The sequence below is a fragment of the Dama dama genome, chromosome 23, assembly GCF_033118175.1.
Source record: "Dama dama isolate Ldn47 chromosome 23, ASM3311817v1, whole genome shotgun sequence".
Classification (NCBI taxonomy): domain Eukaryota; kingdom Metazoa; phylum Chordata; class Mammalia; order Artiodactyla; family Cervidae; genus Dama; species Dama dama.
In genome coordinates, this window is record NC_083703.1 from 40,051,818 (window position 1) to 40,074,515 (window position 22,698).

General features: G+C 42.4%; 1 protein-coding gene across 1 annotated transcript in view; it reads left to right on the top strand.

Annotated features, from left to right (window-relative positions):
- The window catches only part of CFAP61 (cilia and flagella associated protein 61), a 244,628-nt gene that overhangs the window by 17,722 nt on the left and 204,208 nt on the right, over positions 1-22,698 (top strand). Inside the window, exon 7 of the mRNA XM_061126429.1 lies at positions 13,301-13,433. Coding sequence (XP_060982412.1) covers positions 13,301-13,433 — 133 coding nt within the window. The remainder of the gene's footprint in view (positions 1-13,300; positions 13,434-22,698) is intronic.

Below are 22,698 nucleotides of genomic sequence, written 5' to 3' on the forward strand. Positions count from 1 at the left end.
TGATTTAGGTCATACCTGAATGTTCTAGTGATTTTCCCTACTTTCGTCAATTTAAGTCAGAATCTGGCAATGAGGAGTTCATGATCTGAGGCACAGCCAGCTCCCTGTCTTGTTTTTGCTGACTGTATTGAGCTTCTCCATCTTTGGCTGCAAAGACTATAATCAATCTGATTTTGGTTTGACCATCTGGTAATGTCCATGTGTAGAGTCTTCTCTTGTGTTGTTGGAAGAGGGTGTTTGCTATGACCAGACAGAAATGGTATGGACCTAACAGAAGCAGAAGATACTAAGAAGAGGTGGCAAGAATACACAGAAGAACTATACAAAAAAGATCTTCATGACCCAGATAATCACGATGGTGTGATCACTCACCTAGAGCCAGACATCCTGGAATGCGAAGTCAAGTGGGCCTTAGGGAGCATCATTACAAACAAAGCTAGTGGAGGTGATGGAATTCCAGTTGAGCCATTTCAAATCCTAAAAGATGATGCTGTGAAAGTGCTGCACTCGATATGCCAGCAAATTTGGAAAACTCAGTAGTGGCCACAGGACTGGAAAAGGTCAGTTTTCATTTCAATCCCAAAGAAAGGCAATGCCAAAGAATGCTCAAACGACCACACAATTGCACTCATCTCACACGCTAGCAAAGTAATGCTCAAAATTCTCCAAGCCAGGCTTCAGCAGTACGTGAACCATGAACTTCCAGATGTTCAAGCTGAATTTAGAAAAGGTAGTGGAAACAGAGATCAAATTGCCAACATCTGCTGGATCATCAAAAAAGAAACAGAGTTCCAGAAAAATATCTACTTCTGCTTTATTAATTATGCCAAAGCCTTTGACTATGTGGATCACAAAACACTGTGGAAAATTCTTCAAGAGATGGATATACCAGACCACCTGACCTGTCTCCTGAGAAATCTGTGTGCAGATCAGGAAGCAACAGTTAGAACTGGACATGGAACAACAGACTGGTTCCAAATCAGGAAAGGAGTACATCAAGGCTGTATATTGTCACCCTGCTTATTTGACTTATATGCAGAGTACATCATGAGAAATGCTGGGCTGGATGAAACACAAGCTGAATCAAGATTGCTGGGAGAAACGTCAATTAGATATTCAGATGACACCACTCTTATGGCAGAAAGCAAAGAAGAACTAAATAGCCTCTTGATGAAAGTGAAAGAGGAGAGTGAAAAAGTTGGCTTAAAACTCAACGTTCGGAAAACTAAGATCATTGCATCTGGTCCCATCACTTCATGGCAAATAGATGGGAAAACAACGGAAACAGTGACAGTCTTTATTTTTTGGGGTTCCAAAATCACTGCAGATGGTGACTGCAGCCATGAAATTAAAAGACAATTGCTCCTTGGAAGAAAATGACCAACCTAGACAGCGTATTAAAAAGCAGAGACATTACTTTGCCAACAAAGGTCCATCTAGTCAAAGCTTTGGTTTTTCCAGTGGTCACGTATGGATGTGAGATTTGGACTGTAAAGAAAGCTGAGCACTGAAGAATTGATGCTTTTGAACTGTGGTGTTGGAGAAGACTCTTGAGAGTCCCTTGGATAGCAGGGAGATCCAACCAGTCCATCCTAAAGGATATCAGTCCTGAATATTCATTGGAAGGACTGATGTTGAAGCTGAAACTCCAATACGTTGGCCACCTGATGTGAAGAACTGACTCATTTGAGAAGACCCTGATGATGGGAAAGATTGAAGGTGGGAGGAGAAGGGGATGACAGAGGATGAGATGGTTGGATGGCATCACTGACTCAATGGACATTAGTTTGAGTATACTCTGGGAGTTGGTGATGGACAGGGAGGCCTGGCGTGCTGCAGTCCATGGGGTTGCAAAGAGTTAGACTCGACTGAGAAACTGATCTGAACTTGGGGATGGTGGATTCATTAACCAAAGGTAAAAATAATAGTGCTAGATGTAGAGGAGAGAGTTTGAGGAGATCATGAGAACAAAGGAGATGGTCTAGTTTAGGGGGTTATTTTAAAGTAAAAAGCAGAGAATTAGAGCGGAATTTTGAAAGATGAAACTCTTACCAATAATAAAGAAAACTGGAAGAGAGTCACAGAAGTCAAAGACTTTTAAAGTGGCAAATCAAATAATTTGTAGGGAGATCAAATAATTTGATTACAAAAGAGAGACCGTTGGATTTTGCAATTTAAAAGACACAGATGAGATGAACAAAATTGATGAACTCCTAGCCAAACTGATCAAGAAAAAAGAAAAAGAATAGACTTACTACCAATATCAAGATTGAAGGAGGTGATATTAGTACAGATCCTACAGACATTGAGGGGCTTCCCTGATAGCTCAGTTGGTAAAGAATCTGCCTGCAATGCAGGAGACCTGGGTTCAATCCCTGGGTTGGGAAGATCCCCTGGAGAAGGGAGAGGCCACCCACACCAGTATTCTGGCCTAGAGAATTCCATGGACTGTATAGTCCATGGGGTAACAAAGAGTTAGACACAACTGAGTGACTTTCACTTTACAGACACTGAAAAGATTCAATTCTATAAATTCAACAATTTAGATAAAATGCTTATCTGAATTGTTTAGATAAATCTAATCATCTAAAATATTTCCTATTCCCTGAAAAACCCAAACTACCTACACTCATTGTAAAGATGGTAATAATTGAATAATTCTATATCCATTAAGGAAATGTCAGGTGAACCTTGGGTAAGAGGAAGGGTGTCTGTGCCCTGACAGTAGCCTCTCCCCCAGCCCCCAGCCCCAACCCACCCCATCCTGGCTTGTGTCTTCTCTTTTCCTCCTGTGTGGCTCTGAATACTGCCTCTGGGCCTGGGCCTCAGCTTTCTCCCAGGCTCACGCCTTGGCTCCTCTGTACCAGTCTTGGCCACTCAGCCCAGTGCTCTACCTCTGGCCACTTGGCAAATTGTTAATTATGTTATAAGAAAGTTCCATAAATTAATTTCTTAGGGTCTTGTAGTCTCACAGTTGCTGTACTTTAATCTCAATTTCATTTAAAAATTAATCATTTTTTTTCCTGCCATTTGCTAACTATTGTGGGGCATGGGCTCACTTAATAAAATGAATTATATTTTCCAATCATAAAAAGCTTAAAAATTACTCCTTGTTTCATTATTCTATGTGAGTATATAATTGTACAGACACATGAAAGTGTTACATATGTATTCTCTCTATATATATACACATGCATGTATGTCTGTAGTCATGATAGTATGCTTTGTTAATTGTATTTTCCACTTAATATAGCAGCTCATCCACCTTTCAGATCTATTTTGTTGATTTTCGTGGCTGTGTGGCGTTTCATTGTGTGAAATGCCACATCATGTGGCTTTACTAAAGTTCACTGAAGTATTCCTTGTTTATGGAAATATGTCTTCTTTTTTTCTATAACATGTGATGCTGTGGTAATGTTATTTTTGTCTGTAGTATAGATACCTAGAAGTGGAATTTCTGGGTAAGGTTGCATTAAATACTAAAAATTTAAAATAGATACTACCAAATTATTCGACCAATATAATCACGTTGATTTATATCCTAACCAACAGTCTCATTTTCTTGCATTCTTGCTAATGGCAGATGTTTCACTTATTAAAACTGTCTGCAGTAGAACAATAGTTTGTTTTTTAATTTGCATTAATCCAAATATTTGTGGGTTTCAGTGCCATTTTACAGGTTCCATATTAAATGAAGAAAATAGTTGCATTTAAAATAACTTCTAGTTTAGACAGATGATTAAACGTGTACATTGAAAGCAGACAGTTCTTTGGGGGAGGTTGGAGGGGAACGGTTACAGATGAATTAGCACATTTTTAAGTCTTTTCTTTTTTTACTTACTAGATGACCAGTTTGATATAAAAGGGCATGACCTGGGTATAGCCAGTTGGATGAGATGCACAGGGCAGGATGTGGGGAAGGGCTCAGGGCTTCCATGCCTTCTCCAGTCTCCCCAAACCTTCACACTCCAAATTCTCTTAAAATGTATACAAAAAGTATATGGAATTTGGATTGTGCAAATTGTTATTTCCTTGGGGAATGTTTTTTTGACGTAGATATTCATCAAGACATTATTGTAATGGAAAATTATAGATAAATCCAATGCTGACATTGACATGTACTAAAGCTGCCTATCTCAGAATGCCCTATTTCTGATGTATGCGTGGGGGGAGCGGGGAGGGGATGAGTGGAGTAAGCGAGAGAGATTAAGAGGTAAAAATATCCAGTTACAAAATAAATGAATTATGGGGGAGAAAAATCACCTGTTTCTTCCACTGTGTAAAAAGTAATTGGCATCTTGGCTAACTCAGTGATGCGGCTCCTGCCACCTTGGGACGCAGGTGGCTGGAGAAACTGGGTATAGAATGTGCCCCGCCCAGTGCTGGCTCCTAGAAGCACATGGAAACTGGGGGTCAGGAGCTGGTCTCCCCAGTTCTCATCTTCCCACCTCCTTCTTCCTTTCTTCCTTTTACTCTTGCAAACTTGAGTGTTACGAATGCTGACCTTCCTGCTGACAGGATGTCCCCAGCCTGAACTAAACCTCCCATTTCCTTTCCCTGAGGTCTTGCTTATTTAGCCTCCCTCCGAGAGTGAACTGTCCAGGAAATCTGCCAAAAGCAGTTCACGAGAGGAATGTGGTCCTGGTGGCCAAGAGATGACAGGGGGTGCTTTGTAGTGAGGAAGGGATGCTTATAAGAAGAGACTTTGGGGTGTAGCACTGAAATGTAGAGGTGATTATGGTGTCATGAGAATTGGTGTTTTTGCTTGCAGAGAGGGCGGGTGACACATCTTAGGAGGTCCTGCATCCACAGTGTCCCAATTCGAGTTTTGACACCTGCAGGTGTCGGACTTCAGGTATCTGGAAACGGCACTCATGTGGACAAGCTCCCTCCTTGACGATGCAGGAAAAAACCATGTTGGAGTCAGATGGGTGTGGCCACGCATCCACTTAGGCTGCCTCATTTCTCATTTCCCCTACATTTATTTTCTGACATCTGTTTCATCTGTTGTTACTTGCACTGATAATTAATGGTGAAGAACACAATCCTTAAGACACCAAACCAGTGAAGGGTTTGGGGATATGATTATACTTTTGCTGTTTACCTAGCAGCATATTCAGAGCCAGCACATGGACATAATCATCACCAGTCCCCTTTCTTTGACTCACCCGTGTTGTGCTGTAGTGTCCCCCTCTACTTAGAAACTAATTATCAAAGTTACTGTTCTGTATTTTGTATAATATATGAAGCAAAGCCCAGCTGCTTCTAGACACACCTTTATAAGCTATCATGGACTTGATTCATCACTGCTGGTGGATTTGAGATGTTCTCAGATGCAGAAACTATTGGAATGGGCTTTCTGGGAAGAAACCTACCTTTTTCAAGTCCTCACAGGGATGGGAGAGTACTTACTGAGGAAAGGATTATAATCGTGCTGTCAATCAGGGTTGTAAAGTAACTTAAAGTTTCCTTAATATAGTACTGCTTTTTTTGCTAATAACAGAAATTAAGTTAGGTCAGCATTATTGCTACTTAAAATAGATGAAAAAATTAGGACTTTTAAGATTGGTGTTTTTAAAATGCTAACACCTTTTAAAGCAGTTATTTTTATTAAGCATTTGATAGTCTCATGATTTTTTAGGAATCCACTTAAGCTTGACTTCTAAGCAATTTCATGTAAATAAACATTCTGATGTTTGAGTGATAAATATACTAAAGCGTTCAAAAACAATGTGTGGAGCAGTTTGGAATTTCCCCACTGGTCTTCTTGGGTCCTGATAAGTGACCCAGCAGATAGAATTTGGTTCACAATCCAACTGGAGCAGAGACGTGCCAACATAGATCAGATCGCAGTGGTGGAAGTTCAGGAGCCTCTAGTTGGCCTCAAATGTGCTTTGAAGTCATCCTGAAGTCCTCCACAACTTGTTAAAATCATGACATTTTCCAATGAGCAGAGGCTAAAGGATTCCAAAACCCATTTTAAAGTTTTGAATGAATATACAGTTTAGAAATGATGGATTTGATTCTCCTAGAGAAGACCACTAGAGGTCACAAGAGATCTTGGAAAGAAAAAGGTGCTTTGTTTTACACATCTGAATAAAAAGAAAAATCTGGGTGCCAAGTTGGCACCTACTGTAGGTTCTCCAACTCCAAATTAAAATCAATTGTGTTAGGGGTTGGTTAAAGCAAAATACACGGCATTCTTTAGCACTACCTCTAAACTGGATTCTCTGAATTTTTCTGGCTTCACTGATTTCTTTTTTTTTTTTTTATTTTATTTATTTATTTTTTTTATTATTATTATTTTTTTTCCCAGTGGGTTTTGTCATACATTGATATGAATCAGCCATGGATTTACATGTATTCCCAATCCCGATCCCCCCTCCCACCTCCCTCTCCACCCGATTCCTCTGGGTCTTCCCAGTGCACCAGGCCGGAGCACTTGTCTCGTGCATCCTACCTGGGCTGGTGATCTGTTTCACCATAGATAGTATACATGCTGTTCTTTTGAAATATCCCACCCTCACATTCTCCCACAAAGTTCAAAAGTCTGTTCTGTATTTCTGTGTCTCTTTTTCTGTTCTGCATATAGGGTTATCGTTATCACCTTTCTAAATTCCATATACATGTGTCAGTATGCTGTAATGTTCTTTATCTTTCTGGCTTACTTCACTCTGTATAAGGGGCTCCAGCTTCATCCATCTCATTAGGACTGGTTCAAATGAATTCTTTTTAATGGCTGAGTAATATTCCATGGTGTATATGTACCACAGCTTCCTTATCCATTCATCTGCTGATGGGCATCTAGGTTGCTTCCATGTCCTGGCTATTATAAACAGTGCTGCGATGAACATTGGGGTGCACGTGTCTCTTTCAGATCTGATTTCTTAAAGAATGTTGTTTAGTCACAAAGTCTTGTCCAACTCTTTGTGACCCCATGGACTGTAGCCCTCCAGGCTCCTCTGTCCATGGTATTTCCCGGCAAGAATGGGATTTCCAGGCAAGAATACTGGAGTGGGTTGCAATTTCCTCCTCCAGGGGATCGAAGTGCATCTCCTGCATTGCCAGGTGGGTTCTTTCCCGCTGAGCCACCAGGGATGCCCCCTCTTAAAGAATATGCACACATATATGCACGCACTCTCAGGCTTGAAGAAATACAATATTTATGGCATTTAAAGTGACATCAGAATCTCTTTTCCAATGGCACATTTTCAAGTCTCGCTAATGACATGCAGATCCTTTCCGGTTGTGGCAGATGCCTTCAGACGGCAGAGAGAAGGCTGTGCCAGTATCCCAAACACAAAGGTGGGCTGGAGCCGTCGTTTACAGCCCGTAAGCATGAGCTTTCCATCTATGCGTTCACAGCAGTTTCTTTGCTGGCGAGGAAACAATGTGCACCTCCCTGTCCAGGGAAGCCTCCTGAGGGCTCTCTTCCACACTTGTGATGCCGCAGAAGAGGGGTCAGGATGCTGGGGGAGCCACCTGCCACCAAGGGACCATGCCAGCAGCTGGGCCAGTGCTCTGGGGTCTGGCATCACGCTGTTCCTTGAAACCCCCCTCGCTAACACGGAGGAGGTGGGGAGTGAGCCTCTTCTTCCTCCTCCCCACCTCCCAGGAAGCCAGCAAGAGCCCCAGGTCCCTGTCCTCCTTCACCTTGCCTTCTCCAGGGCTTCCAGGACACCGGGCCCCAAGCCAGGTGTCCTGAGAGGCTGTTGATTTCCTTCAGCTTTGGATTCCACCCCGCTTTCATCTGGCATCGTTCTGAATCTGATGGGCATTTAGGGGCCTGAGGGATCAAACCAGTTTCTATGGGAAGGGCCTTTTGTTTCCTCCAAACAGGTTAAAATAAAATAGTCCATAACTAGTTCCATAGCACGGAGATCATCGTCTACTCCAAACCTCGTAACGGCTGCAAACTCTAAAGGTTACTCCTTACTCAGTAGCATCTTCCCCGGTGTGTCAATACTTTGTGTGGATCAACTGTAACCTTCAGAGTCATCACCACCTAAACACTGGGGGTCGTGGAGGTGCTGGCCACTTGGCCCTGCTGTGCCCAACGGCTCCACGAGAAGTGGCTTTCCTCCTATCTGAGTGGCAAAGTGAAAGTGAAAGTTGCTCAGTTGTGTCTGACTCTTTGCGACCCCATGGACTGTAACCTCCCAGGCTCCTCTGTTCATGGAATTCTCAGACGAGAATGCTGGAGTAGGTTACCATTTCTTTCTCCAGAGGATCTTTTCGATGCAGGGATTGAACTCAGGTCTCCTGCACTGCAGGCAGAGTCTTTACCTTCTGAGCAGGCAGGGCACAAATTTAAACATTTTCCTGAATGAGTTGTTTTCGGTAGCTGGGGTGTCTTATTTCCAAGAGGCTAGACTTTGTCACATGCCATTTGAGACTACGAGAGGCTGATGTCATACTTTATCATTAGCACCGGGCTGATGCAAGAACATAAACCATCGATTACCCCAAGGAGCATGCTTGCAGAACAGGTTCCTCTTTATACATTCTGGGGATGGGCTTAAGGGAGAGACTCTTCAGAGCTCCACAACTTGGATGTTTTCTTCTTTCTCCCAGAAGAATAAGTACTGAGGTGTGATTATGGATCACTTTGTTCACAGGCTGCCGAGGGCTCATGATTAGGCATTCGGCCCTGGGTCTCTCTGAACCTTTATTCTTGATTTTTATACCATAAAGTAGTGTTTTTGTGTCCATGATATGGATTAAAGACCATGGTACACAGTTGATTTTGGAGTTCTCTGAGTGATAGCTCTCTCTATTCTCTTAAAATGGTTAGGATATTGAATTACTTTCACATAATTTAAAATAATTACCTCTTGGAAGAAAAGCTATGACCAACCTAGACAGCATATTAAAAAACAGTGACATTACTTTGCCGACAAAAGTCCATCTAGTCAAAGCTATGGGTTTTCCAGTAGTCGTGTATGGATGTGAGAGTTGGACCATAAAGAAAGCTGAACACTGAAGAATTGATGCTTTTGAACTGTGGTGTTGGAGAAGACTCTTGAGAGTCCCTTGGACTGCAAGGAGATCCAACCAGTCCATCCTAAAGGAAATCAATCCTGAATATTCATTGGAAGGACTGATGCTGAAGCTGAAACTCCAATACTTTGGCCACCTGATGTGAAGAACTGACTCATCTGAAAAGACTCTGATGCTGGGAAAGATTGAAGGCAGGAGAAGAAGGGGATGACCGAGGATGTGATGGTTGGATGACATCACTGACTTGATGGACAAGAGTTTGAGCAAGCTCCAGGAGTTGGTAATGGACAAGGAAGGCTGGTGTGCTGCAGTCCATGGGGTCACAAAGAGTCAGGCACAACTGAGTGACTGAAATGAACTGAACTAATACTGGGACTTCCCTGGTGGTCCAGGCACTAACGATTTTGCAGTCTCAATGCGGGGGGACCCGGGTTCAATCCCTGGTCAGGGAACTAGATCCCACATGCCGCAACTAAGAGTTCACATGCTGCAACTAAGACCTGGCGCAGTCTAAATAATAAATCAATATCTTTTACATTTTTAAAAATAAATATTGGTGGGGACTTTAATTTTTGGCAAGATATCGAAAATGGACTTGTTGTCTATTCTCACCTAGAATCTTTTTTTTTTTTTTTAAGTACTATCATTGAGGACTCTGTTTACAGAGAAAAACCACCTCTGTTAGCAGCGCCCTTTTTTTTTTTTTTTTTTTTTTAATTATTATTTTTTTTTTTTTCCAGTGGGTTTTGTCATACATTGATATGAATCAGCCATGGATTTACATGTATTCCCAATCCCGATCCCCCCTCCCACCTCCCTCTCCACCCGATTCCTCTGGGTCTTCCCAGTGCACCAGGCCGGAGCACTTGTCTCGTGCATCCCACCTGGGCTGGTGATCTGTTTCACCATAGATAGTATACATGCTGTTCTTTTGAAATATCCCACCCTCACATTCTCCCACAAAGTTCAAAAGTCTGTTCTGTATTTCTGTGTCTCTTTTTCTGTTTTGCATATAGGGTTATCGTTATCACCTTTCTAAATTCCATATATATGTGTTAGTATGCTGTAATGTTCTTTATCTTTCTGGCTTACTTCACTCTGTATAATGGGCTCCAGCTTCATCCATCTCATTAGGACTGGTTCAAATGAATTCTTTTTAATGGCTGAGTAATATTCCATGGTGTATATGTACCACAGCTTCCTTATCCATTCATCTGCTGATGGGCATCTAGGTTGCTTCCATGTCCTGGCTATTATAAACAGTGAGCAGCGCCCTTTTGAAGGCTGTGGTGTGGGGAAGGGAAGGGTGTCCTGAATGCAGTGGGGCCTTCTTGGCTTTCCCAGCAGAGGGCTTGGGCATTCAGATAGAGGTTGCCGGCAGGGGTTTCGGAGTATGTCGGATGGTGGGAGGGGGGTGGTGGGTGGCATGTGAAGTCGTCCATAGCAGATGCCGCCAGGGGCTGAATGCCTGCGAGAGAGTAACCTTGAGGGCGTCCCGTGTCTGCACGCTGTACCCCCCCCCCCCCAACTCTCCTCGTCTCTGCCCTCCTGCAGGTGAGACCCCAAGGCCACACAGTGAGGAGACCTGGGCAGGAGGGCTGGGGCAGGCTCACTCCCCAGAGGGCCCCCCTCAGGCAACATAGCCACTCCTGGCAGACAAGTCTAGCGATGGCACCCCCAGAGCAGTCAGTGTCTGTGGTGGGGGGAGTCCCTTCCATGTTGGCTGTCACTGTTGCCCCTGGGCTATGGGCTCCAGGGTGTGCAGACATCAAAGGTCAAACAAAGCAGGACTCTGAGAAGGACAGATTTTAATCTTAAGTAGCCATTGGGAGAGAACTCCATTGAGAGTGCGGTCCAGTGTTTACCAAACTCAGCTTTCATTTGTACAGAGGTGACTGGGCCTTCTGAAGTGGAAATACAGGAAAATAAAACACGAAGGAAGGGAGGAGAGGAGGGAGAAAGAAATCTGGAATTTATATGATCAGTTTATCCTGGAGGAATTTAAAACATTGGACCCAAGAGTTATTCTTTCAATTATATATTGTGATTTACAGAAAGGGCAGACAGTCTGCTTATATCAACAATGGAGAATAAAAGGAGGACTCAAGTAACATTATCAAGATCCCTCAAGAAAACTGAACTCTGCACCATCTTTTAAAAATTCAAACTGTAATAGTTTGAATTCTGAGGGTATTGTAAAGACACTTCATAGAGATGCAGATCAAGAAAAATTATATTTTAAAATTGCCTTATAAAAAATAATAAAAAAAATAAAATTGCCTTATAGCTAATAGTTGGAGTAAAATAAAGCAACTTAATGTTATGATGATTGTTTCTCATAGAAATGTTTTTATTCTAAAAAGATTTTTTTATAATGACAAATTATGCAGTATCTAAGAGAAGAAGAAAACTGCATAGAAGACCCAAAGGAAAAAAGACTGAAATTTAAATTCAGGCAGTGATCTTATTCTTTAAGTTCTTATTTAGAATCAATATATTGGTATTTTCTTGTAATATAAAATAGCAATTATGACTGAGAAAGTGATCTGGTGTTGTCAGGGGGTGAACTATTCTCCTGTATTAGATATTTGACTAAAACAAACCAATTATATGCTATGAACTCCAAAGTAGTAGAAATAATGCATTACATACAATAATAGATATATATTAGCTACAATGTAATTTAAAATCTGTTGAAACAGAAAATACTGTGAAGTATGCTAGTGATCATATCTAATGAACATCAATTAACCTGTAGAAGCAAATAGAAGTCATTCCAGGCAAAAGGATATATGCTCATTCGTATCAATCTGTATATGTATAAAATAAAATGGGCTTTATCAAAAATTTTTAAAAAAGAGAAAGAGAGTGAAAATGAGAGAGCCCTTATGGGATTCGTCTGAGTGTGGAAGCAAGGCTCCTGCCTTCCTGCAGATGTTGGGCGATGGGGTGACCACAGGTGTGGGCTGGAACAAGCTGGAAATTCTCCTGGCAACCTGAGCTTGCTCAGGCAGGCACTTTAAGGCAGTCTCACATCATCCTAGAAATGTGGCCTTGAGCTGTCCTTAGTAACTGCTAGTGTTTGTTCAGATATTCAGGCCAGGGCTCAGGCTTAGTCAAGAAGAGACTTTGAGTGTCCCAGGTCAGAGTCTGGTCAAGGGGAGAGTCTTTGTCATTCATTAGATGGAGCTGCTAGTAACATCAAAAAGAACATACTAGAAGTTAGAGTGGGATGTCTTCCTGACCCAGGGATCAAACCTGCATCTCTTATGTCTCTTGCATTGGCAGGTGGATTCTTTACCACTAGTGCTACCTGGGAAGCCCCATGAGATGGCAGAGTAATGAAAGAAGAGGGGGGATAAAGGGTAGTAGCCAAGTCAGTTATATGAGAAAAGCAATACAAATATGGAACATGTTTAAAAGAAAAGGACAAGGAAAATGTATAAGAATATCCTAGACAGGAAAACTAGAATAGCGTTAATCAAGAATCTGTTACAAAGACGAAACAAACAAGTAATATGGCAGCAAAATGAAAGCCAAGGGCCAGCACCACTGTGCTGCCATAAACTTGGTTCTTGGGTCTCCCATCCCCGCCCACACTGGGGGTCAAGGTCATGGTAGGCAGTCTTGGGAAGGAGGCTTGAGGTAGTCGTGCCCAGGGTAGGGAGCAGAGCTTTGTTACCTGCAAACCAGCATCTCGTCCTCCATGGAAGTAGGCATTTCAGGAGTAAGGGGCACCTTGGGCCCCTTGAAGGAAATAGTCTTTATCATAGTCATTCCCAGAACCTTTACATCTTACCTGTGATAACCCATGAGGGACCCTATAGCAGCAAAGTGTTTTTAGATTATGGTTTTCTTCTAAGGGAAGGAAGGGGCTGCTGGGAGCAGTGTTGTAGAAACGGTACTCCTTGAAACACACATGGGAGGTGCTGTGCCCATCTTCCTGTCCTTTGGCTCATGAGCGATGCTGCGTCTGCATTCTGCACCCAGCTGGTGAACGTGTCCCTTCTGCCTGGAACAGCCCACCTCCAGGTCTCAACATAGCTTCCTCCCCATCTCTCCATTCGGGTCTCACTCAGGTGTCCCATCCCTGACCCCTTGGCTCCATCACTCTCCATCCCAAAGCAATTGGTCGCACTTTGAAATGTTCCAGGAGACTTATTTGTTACATTCTTGTCTATTCTCCCCATTACGATGTAAGTCCATTTCTTGGGCGTGTTGCTCTATCCCTGGCATTTAGGACAGGGTCAAAGGAGCAGATGGAGGAACCAACACTGATTTAGGCCTTTTCCTTTGACAGGGTGGAAGATCACGACGACCTCATGCCAATATTCCTGCACCACGACACCATCCTGAAGGAGACGTACGGCGAGTACTTCCTGGCTGAGCTCATCGAGGCCCAAGACGAGGAGAATCACGCTGTTGTGTGTGAGGTGCGTGATAACTCACCTGGGGCCCGCCTGGGAGAGGGGTGAGAGGAGGGCAGCCCTGGTCCTGGTTCAAGGAACATCCTTGGAGCCATGACGTCACCCGCTTCCCCAGGGTTCCCGCTTTAGGTTTTTCAGGTTTTACGAGGCCCTCCCAGGTGCTCAGTCTTAATAGGTTCAGGCCTGAACTAGACACAGCTGACTCCAAGTTCCTAGAAAACAACTTGGGCAAACATCTTATCGTTTGGCCTACGTGCCTCTTGGCGGATGTGCAAGTCATTTGTATGGATAGCAACAGTTAAGGCGAGCTTAATCAGTGATGGCGGGCCCCGGGTGTGATGGATTTAACTGATTATTACTCAGTTTCAGAAGGTGAATTCTATCTCAGAAAAAATTCCTGATATGCCAGGTTGCAGTCAGAACAATGAAATCAGTCTTTTGGGGGTAGAGCATGTCAGTATTTTGAAAATGCTCCCCATATACTTCCCATATGCAGCGCAGGTGGTGAAACATTGATCTACATGATGGAAGAAGACACATCGGGAGAAGACCAGGATGGGGACTTTCCCTGGTGGTCCAGTGGTTAAGACTTCACCTTCCACTGCAGGGGTTGCAGATTCAATCCCTAGTTGGGAAACTAAGATCCCATATATCTTGTGGCCAAAAAACCAAAACATAAAACACAAGCAGTATTGTAACAAATTCAATAAAGACTAAAAATGGTCCACATCAAAACAAAAAACAAAAAAACAACTTAACATCTTAAAAAAAGAATAAGATGAGTTTAGATGTTCATAGAGATTTAGTTTCAGGTGAGAACTGGCCTTAAAAATTAGATTCAGATGTACTGGTCCATGTATAGTTGTTTCTTCTGCATTGAAAGACTTAACTTTTTTTTTCCCTCATATTTAGGTTTATGTGTTGTCTTTTAAGGACGTTTGTTCAAATATTGTCATTTGACTTTTGGCTCCAGGCTAGTGACAGAAGGAAGGGTCAGGAAGCATTTGGTCCCAGCAGCACCATTTTGAAGAACCACATCTTACACAATGAGTCAAAAACTGTGTGTATGTGTATGTGCTGAGTTGCGCCCGACCCTGCGGCCCCAGACTATAGCCCTTGAGGTTCCTCTGGCCATGGAATTTTCCAGGCAAGAATAAGAGAGTGGGTTGCCATTTCCTACTCCAGGGGATCTTCCCAACCCTGGGATCGAACCCCCATCTCCTGAATCTCCTGAGAAGACTCAAGACATTTACCATCTGAGAAGCCCTGATAGTTAAAATGATTCATACAGGCCCAAATGAGCTTTTAATGGTCCCACGGTAGCCATCCAGTTAAGTCAGTTCCTTGTTTTTTAGAGAAGGCATTTATTTATGTGTTTATTTTTCCAGCTTTATTGAGATGTTATGACGTATGACATTGTGTAAGATTAAGGTGTACAGTGTGTTAGTCTGATGTACTTGTTTTGCAAAATGATCACCAGCATGGCGTGAGCCAGCACCTCCATTATGTTACAGAATTATTAATACCATTTTCGTGGTGAAAACATTTAAGATCTACCTCTTAACCACTCCCAGATATATAATACAGTGTTATTAGCTGTAATCATCATGCTGTACATTAGATGCCCAGAACTTATTCATCTTATACCTGGAAATTTGTATCCTTTGATCAATAGCTCCTGATTCAGTCTAGGTAGCTTCTCTGTTTCTGGGAATTTGTCTGTTTCTTTCAGGTTATCCAATTTGTTGGTATATAATTAATCATAGTAATCTCTTATCCTTTGTGTCCATGGCATCAGTTTTAACACCTACTCTTCCATTTCAGATTTTGAGTGTTCTCTGTTTTTCTTAGATAGTCTAGCTAACAGGTTGTCAATTTTGTTTATCTTTTAAAAATACAGCTCTAAGTTTTGCAGATCTTTTTTATTACTTTTCTGGTCTCTCTTTCATTTATTTCTGCTCTGCTCTTTGTTAATTTCTTCCTTCTGCTAATTTTGGGCTTCTTAATTTGTTCTTCTTTTTCTAGTTCCTTGAGGTTGTAAAGTTAGGTTGTGTATTTGAAATGTTACTTTTTTTTGGTTAATGTAGGCATTTACTACTATAAACTTACCTCTTAGAACTGCTTTTTGCAGTATCCTATAAATTTTGGTTTGTTGTATTTCCACTTTTGTTTGTTTCAAGGTATTTTTTTAATTTCCCTTTTGATTTCTTCTTTGACCTCTTAATTGTTCAGGAGTATAATATTAAATTTTCATATATTTGTGAATTTTCAGCTTTCCTCCTATTATTAATTTCTAGGATAATACCATTGTAGTTGGGAAAGATACTAGGTGTGATTTAAATCTTTTTAGTGTGCTAAGACTCATTTTGTTATCTATCATATTCTGCATCATGGAAAGTGTTCCATGTGTTCTTGAGAATGATGTGTAGTCTACTGCTTTTGGATGAGATGTTCTGTACAAATTTGTCAGGTCAATTTTATCTAACATTTGCATTGAGTCTTAACGTTTCCTGGTTGATTTCCTCTCTGGATGTCTATCCATTGTTGAAAGTTAGCTATTGAAGTCCCCTGCTAGTATTGTATTGTTGTCTATCTCTCCCTTCCGATCTGTTACCATAGTTAGGTGCTCTGACATTGAGTATATATATATTTATATATTTATGATTGGTATATCTTTTTTTTAATGATTTATTTATTCATTTATTTTTGGTTGTGCTGGGTCTTCATTGCTTTGTGCGGGCTTTCTTTAGCTGCAGTGAATGGGGGGCTACTCCTTCCTGCAGTGCATGAGCTTCTCATTGCGGCGCCTTCACTTGCCGCGGAGCACAAGTGCTAGGCGCACAGGCTTCAGTAGTTGCAGCACTTGGAGTCAGTGGTTGTGGCACATGGGCTTAGTTGCTCTGTGGCACGTGGGATCTTCCGGCACCAGGCAATGAACCTATGTCCTCTATATTGGCAGGCGGAGTCTCATCCACTGCACCACCAGCGGAGTCCTGTTATATCTTCTTGATGAATTGACCCCTTTATCATTATATAATAACCTTCCTTGTCTCTTTTTTTTTGAGCCTAAAGTCTGTTTTGTCTGGTATAAGCATAGCTACCCATGCTGTCTTTTGGTTTTCACTGGCATGGAATATATTCTTCCATCTCTTCACTTGAAAATGATGTGTATCCTTTTTTTTTTTTTTTTGATGTGTATCCTTAAAGGAAGTGAATTTCTTGTAGGCAGCAAATTGATAGGTCTTGTTATTTTAATCCATCTAGCCACTCTGTGTCTTTTGATTGGAGAATACAGTTCATTGACACTTAGAGTAGTTACAGGTAAGGACTTACAAATGCCATCTTACTGTTTTCTGGCTGTTTTGTAGTACCCTTGTTCCTTTCTTCCTGCCTTCCTTTATGAGTTGATGATTTTCTGCCGTGAAATGGTTTGATTCCTTTTTCTTTATCTTTTGTGAATCTACTGTAGATCTTTATTGCATGGTTACCATGAAACTTAACATAAAACAGCTTACAGACATAACAGTCCATTTTACACTAAAGACTTAATTCAATTGCACACAAAAGGTTTACCCTTTTACTTCCCTACATTTTTAAAATCACAATTTACCCTTTTTTATATCCCATATTTACTAACAAATTACTGTACCTATAGTTATTGAAATATTAAATTGTCATCCTTTAATCTTTACACTTAAGTGGTTAATGCTTTGCCATATTAAAGTTTTATAGTATCCTGAACTTGACTGTATACTTGCTTTTACTATTGTGTTGTATATTTTTATATATTTTTGTGTTATTAATTAGCATTCCTTTTATTTCATCCTTTTATTTCATCTTTCATCCTTTCAGCATTTCTTATAGGGCAGGTCTAGTGGTGATGAATTTTCTTAGCTTTTGTTTGTCTAGGAAAGTCTTTCATTTTTGAAGGACAGCTTTGATGAGTGAAGTATTCTTTATTGGCAGTTCTTGTCTTTCAGCACTTTGAATATATTATCCTGCTAATTCCTGGCCTGGAAGGTTTCTGCTGAGAAATCTGCTGACAGTCTTATAGGGGGGTTCCCTTGGAAGTCACAAGATTTTTTTCTTCTGCTGCTTTTAAGATTCTCCTCTTACCTTTGATTTTTGAGTTTTATTATAATGTGTCTTGGGAAGGATATTTTTTAAGTTGATTTTGTTTGGTGACCTAGGGGTTTCATGAACTTGGGTATCTATATCTCTCCCTGAATTTGGGATGTTCTTGGCCATTATTCCTTTAAATAAGCTCTCTGCTCGCTTTTCCCTCAATGCTTGTTTTGGAACTCTAGTGATTCACAAATTGGTCCTTAGGATGGTATCTTATAGATCATACAGACTTTCTTTAACTCTTTTCATTCTTTTTACTTTGTTCTCCTTTGACTTGATATTTTCAAAGTTCCTGTCTTCAGTCTCACTGATTCTTTTTTTTGATTGATCAGGTCCACTGTTATATGCTTTGTGTTGTATTTTCATGTTGTTCATTGATACTTTGGCTCCAGAATTTATGGTTGATTCTTATGGATTCTCTTTTGCTAAACTTCTTATTTTATTTGTGTGTTGTTTTCCTGGTTTTGTTGAACTGTCTGTGTTTTCTTGTAGCTCACTGTCTCCTGAAAACAGCTTTTTTGAATTATTTGTGTAGTGTGTTGGAGAGTTACCATTTGTCCTTGTCTTTGGGTTCAGTTATCAGAAGACTATTGTGACCTTTTGGTGGTGTCATATTTCCTTGATATTTCATGGTCCTGGAGTTTTGCATTGCTGACTTCACATTTGAATAGCAATCATTTCCTCTGGTCTTTGGGTGAGAAATACCTTCTCTCAGCCCTGCTAGAGATTCTGGGGTATCCTTTTATGGATACACCTCCTATGTGCCTCTTGGTCTCTCTTGTGGCAGAATTTTTAAGTTGTTTATTTTCTATGGGCCCTCCAAAGCACCAGGTTGAGTGTTTTGTCTTCCCAAAGATGGCACTAAAGCTCACATTTGTAGTATCTTCCTGGACCACAGATTAGGCCGATTTTCTCATTATGCTCCTTAGCCATCTGCCAGGTCTGCTCACACCACTCCTAGGAGTGCACAGCTCCCTCAACTGCACTTTTGCTCATGCATGGAAGCCAAATTTCTGCTGAGCCGGAGACAAAACCAAGGGATGTCTTGTCACTGTGATACTGATATCACTCTGGAGAAGGCCTCTAATTATTTGGTTTCATGATGCAAGTTTGAACCCAAATCTCTTGAGTTTTAGTGCTTGTGAGGCTGCCACAAGGTGGGCTGGTGTGTGGATAAGGCATGTAGAACATTCCTGGGCCAGTTGGCAGGACCCGTGGGTGTAATATTCCCAGCAGCTCGTGGGTGGGCTTCTTGATGGAATCCGTGATGCCTGTTAATGTCCTCTGAGGGTCCTACCTGCTGCTTTCTCAGACTCCTTCCTCCCCCACCCCCCAACCCAGTCATGAGCTCCTAATTTAGTACTCTTAAGTCTGGCAAGAGAGAAATGAGTCCCTCTGACAGCATCCTGCATAGCTAGGGAAGCCAGGCACTCCCTAACACGGTCTCCCTTACCCCCGTGGGACAAATTATGGGAATAAAGCTTGGCCTAAGCTGTACTGCCTTGGAGGATGGGTGTTGTGGGGAAAGGCAGACTGTTTGTGTTACCCACTCTAGGACATCCAAACTGGTTTTTGTTTTTGTTTTTTTGCTCCAAATGGAGCAGAATCTTCTCCTCTGGAAGTCTGAACTTCATCAAAGGCTCTTGAATCCATGAGCGATTGTCTCAGGCACTGTTCTCAGGGGCTCCTAGACCGAGGCTCAGAAGAGCTAGAGTCACATCACGGGCCTCTGCAGGGTCCGCAACCACAACTGAGGTCTGCCTGCCTATTTCCCAATGCACAGGCAGGTGAGACTCCCCCCAGGCCCCTTGGTGGATGGTGCTGGATCCCACAGCTCCCTCAACTGCACTTTTGCTCATGCATGGAAGCCAAATATCTGCTGCTGAGCCAGAGACAAAACCAAGGGATGTCTTGTCACTGTGATACTGATATCACTCTGGAGAAGGCCTCTAATTATTTGGTTTCATGATGCAAGTTTGAACCCAAATCTCTTGAGTTTTAGTGCTTGTGAGGCGCAGCTGCAGTGGCCTCCTCCCTCATTTCCTTCCCTCTCCTGTCGTGTGTTACAAGCTTTCAGTGTGGGTGAACATCAAAGCAACATTCCCGGCTGAAACTGCAGTCCCAACCCTGCAAAGATCCTTTGGTATCTCTAAAGACACAAATGGAGTCCAGTCTGATCTCTGTGTGTTCCGTGGAGATGTGACCACAGGCCTCAGTCTTACATGGAAGGTCGGAAGCAGGACCTGTCCATGGCGAGCAAGCTGACCTAGGATCTGGGAGTGAGTCTCTGGTTTACACCAAGCCATATTGGGTATCTCAGCCTGTTTTGGGTTCAAGACCAGTGCAGTCACCACCCTCCCACTGACCTTCCAGGACCCCCTTCCCAACCCCTCTAGGCTTCCTCAGGCTGGCCGTTCGGTAGCAGTGTTCCGGGGTCGGGGGGAGGGGGGGTGCACTTGCCCTGGCTCACAGGAGCCAGTTGTTAAATCTTTAGGAACTTGGCAAACTGGTCATTAAACATAGCCATTGTCAAAAATTAAGTGATAACAGTGTCATAAATTATACTAAAAGTAAAATCAATAAATCCTCAAAAGTCATCAGTTCAGTTCAGTTCAGTTGCTCAGTTGTGTCCAACTCTTTGTGACCTCCATGGACTGCAGCACACCAGTTCTCACTATCCATCACCAACTCCCAGAGTCTACCCAAACTCATGTCCATTGAGTCAGTGATTCCATCCAATCACCTCATCCTCTGTCGTCCCCTTCTCCCCCTGCCTTCAATCTTTCCCAGCATCAGGGTCTTTTCAGATGAGTCAGTTTAGATGAGTCAGGTGGCCAAAGTATTGGAGTTTCAGCTTCAGCATTAGTCCTTCCAATGAACACTCAGGACTGATCTCCTTTAGGATGGACTGGTTGGATCTCCTTGCAGTCCAAGGGACTCTCAAGAGTCTTCTCCAACACCACAGTTCAAAAGCATCAATTCTTTGGTGCTCAGCTTTCTTTATAGTCCAACTCTCACATCCATACATGACTACTGGAAAAACCATAGCCTTGACTAGATGGACCTTTGTTGGCAAAGTAATGTCTCTGCTTTTTAATATGCTCTCTAGGTTGGTCATAACTTTCCTTCCAAGGAGTAAGCATCTTTTAATTTCATGGCTGCAGTCACCATCTGCAGTGATTTTGGAGCCAAAAAAAATAAAGTCTGCTACTTCTTGATTCCAGCTTGTGCTTCATCCAGCCCAGCATTTCTCATGATGTACTCTGCATGTAAGTTAAATAAGCAGGGTGACAATATACAGCCTTGATGTATTCCTTTTCCTATTTGGAACCAGTCTGTTGTTCCATGTCCAGTTCTAACTGTTGCTTCTTAACCTGCATACAGATTTCTCAAGAGGTAGGTCAGGTGGTCTGGTATTCCCATCTCTTGAAGAATTTTCCACAGTTTGTTGTGATCCACACAGTCAAAGGTGTTGGCATAGTCAATAAAGCAGAAATAGGTGTTTGCTGAAACTCTCTTGCTTTTTTGATGATCCAGTGGATGTTGGCAATTTGATCTCTGGTTCCTCTGCCTTTTCCAAAACCAGCTTGAATATCTGGAAGTTCATGGTTCACATACTATTGAAGCCTGGGTTGGAGAATTTTGAGCGTTATGTTCCTAGCGTGTGAGATGAGTGCAATTGTGCAGTAGTTTGAACATTCTTTGGCATTGCCTTTCTTTGGAATTGGAATGAAAACTGACCTTTTCCAGTTCTGTGGTCACTGCTGAGCTTTCCAAATTTGCTGACATATTGGGTGCAGCACTTTCACAGCATCATCTTTCAGGATTTGAAATAGCTCAACTGGAATTCCATCACCTCCATTAGCTTTGTTTGTAATGATGCTTCCTAAGGCCCACTGGACTTCATATTCCAGGATGTCTGGCCCTAGGTGAGTGATCACACCATCGTGATCATCTGGATTGTGAAGATCTTTTTTTGTACAGTTCTATGTATTCTTGCCACCTCTTCTTAATATCTTCTGCTTCTGTTAGGTCCCTACTATTTCTGTCCTTTATTGAGCCCATGCAAAGATGGGCTCAAAGGCCATAACTTTGTCATTATTTTACTATTATCTGCCCTCTTGAAGTCACTTATATCTGTGGTCTCTGTGCAGAGGAATTACTGTAATTGTGGCTACTGGGCATCTTTTCCCAGTTTTCCTCTCAGTGACATTACACCAGGAACTCACGACAGGCTGCAACAGGAGTATTTACACCACAGAAATTGGCAACAGTTATGAATAAGCTTTTCCCATTTATTTGTAACTGCCGCTTAGGAGTTACCCAGCACACTGCACTTTTGGGTGAGCAGAGAGAACAGGACACAGTCCAGCAAGCCTGCCCCTTCCAGACCCATCCACGGCAGTCAAGGCCACGTGTGTGGAAGGCCTGAGAACTGTATCTGCACTGTGCAAGCTGTGGACTAAAGGGTTTTAACTGCGAGCACTTTCTTTGACTTCATCGACACTTTGGAGGAGTTCTGAGTTAGCAAAGTTGCTTTTTATAACTTCATCCCGGCTTACCTTGACATCTGGTGTTTACACAAACTGAGATTTCAGGGCGGGGCAGTTGGAGGCCAAGGGCGGCTCCTGGAGACAGATGGGTAGAGTGTCTGCCTTGGCAGCATCTGCAGCATGGGCAGCAGCAGTCCAAGGAGGCACCACTGACCTGCGGGTGGGCAGAGCCTGCCTGCCCAGCCATGCCTTTGGCATCAGGAGGGAAGGATCAGCACTGACAGTTGTCACAATGAGGGCAACCTCACTGTGGAGTATGGTCACCCAGAAAGGTGGGTGATACAGGGCTTTTTAGATGGAAGTGTGACTGATATGTTGCACACGGGCCTATTGATGGACCTGCTTATGAAGATACAGCGACTGAATGTGTGGTTTATGATGATCTTAGCCTTATGCATTGTCATATGGATCCTCATGGTAAAAACAAGCACAGCCACAAACTCAGTTTTGCTCACAGTGTGAGAAAATGAAAGCCACCTTTGGAGTGGAAAGTACTTGTTACCTGGAAGACAGACAGGAGCCTGCAATCATTGCCTTTTCACTGTACAAGTAAAAAAGAAAACATCCATCAAATCAACTTTTTTTTCTGGAAA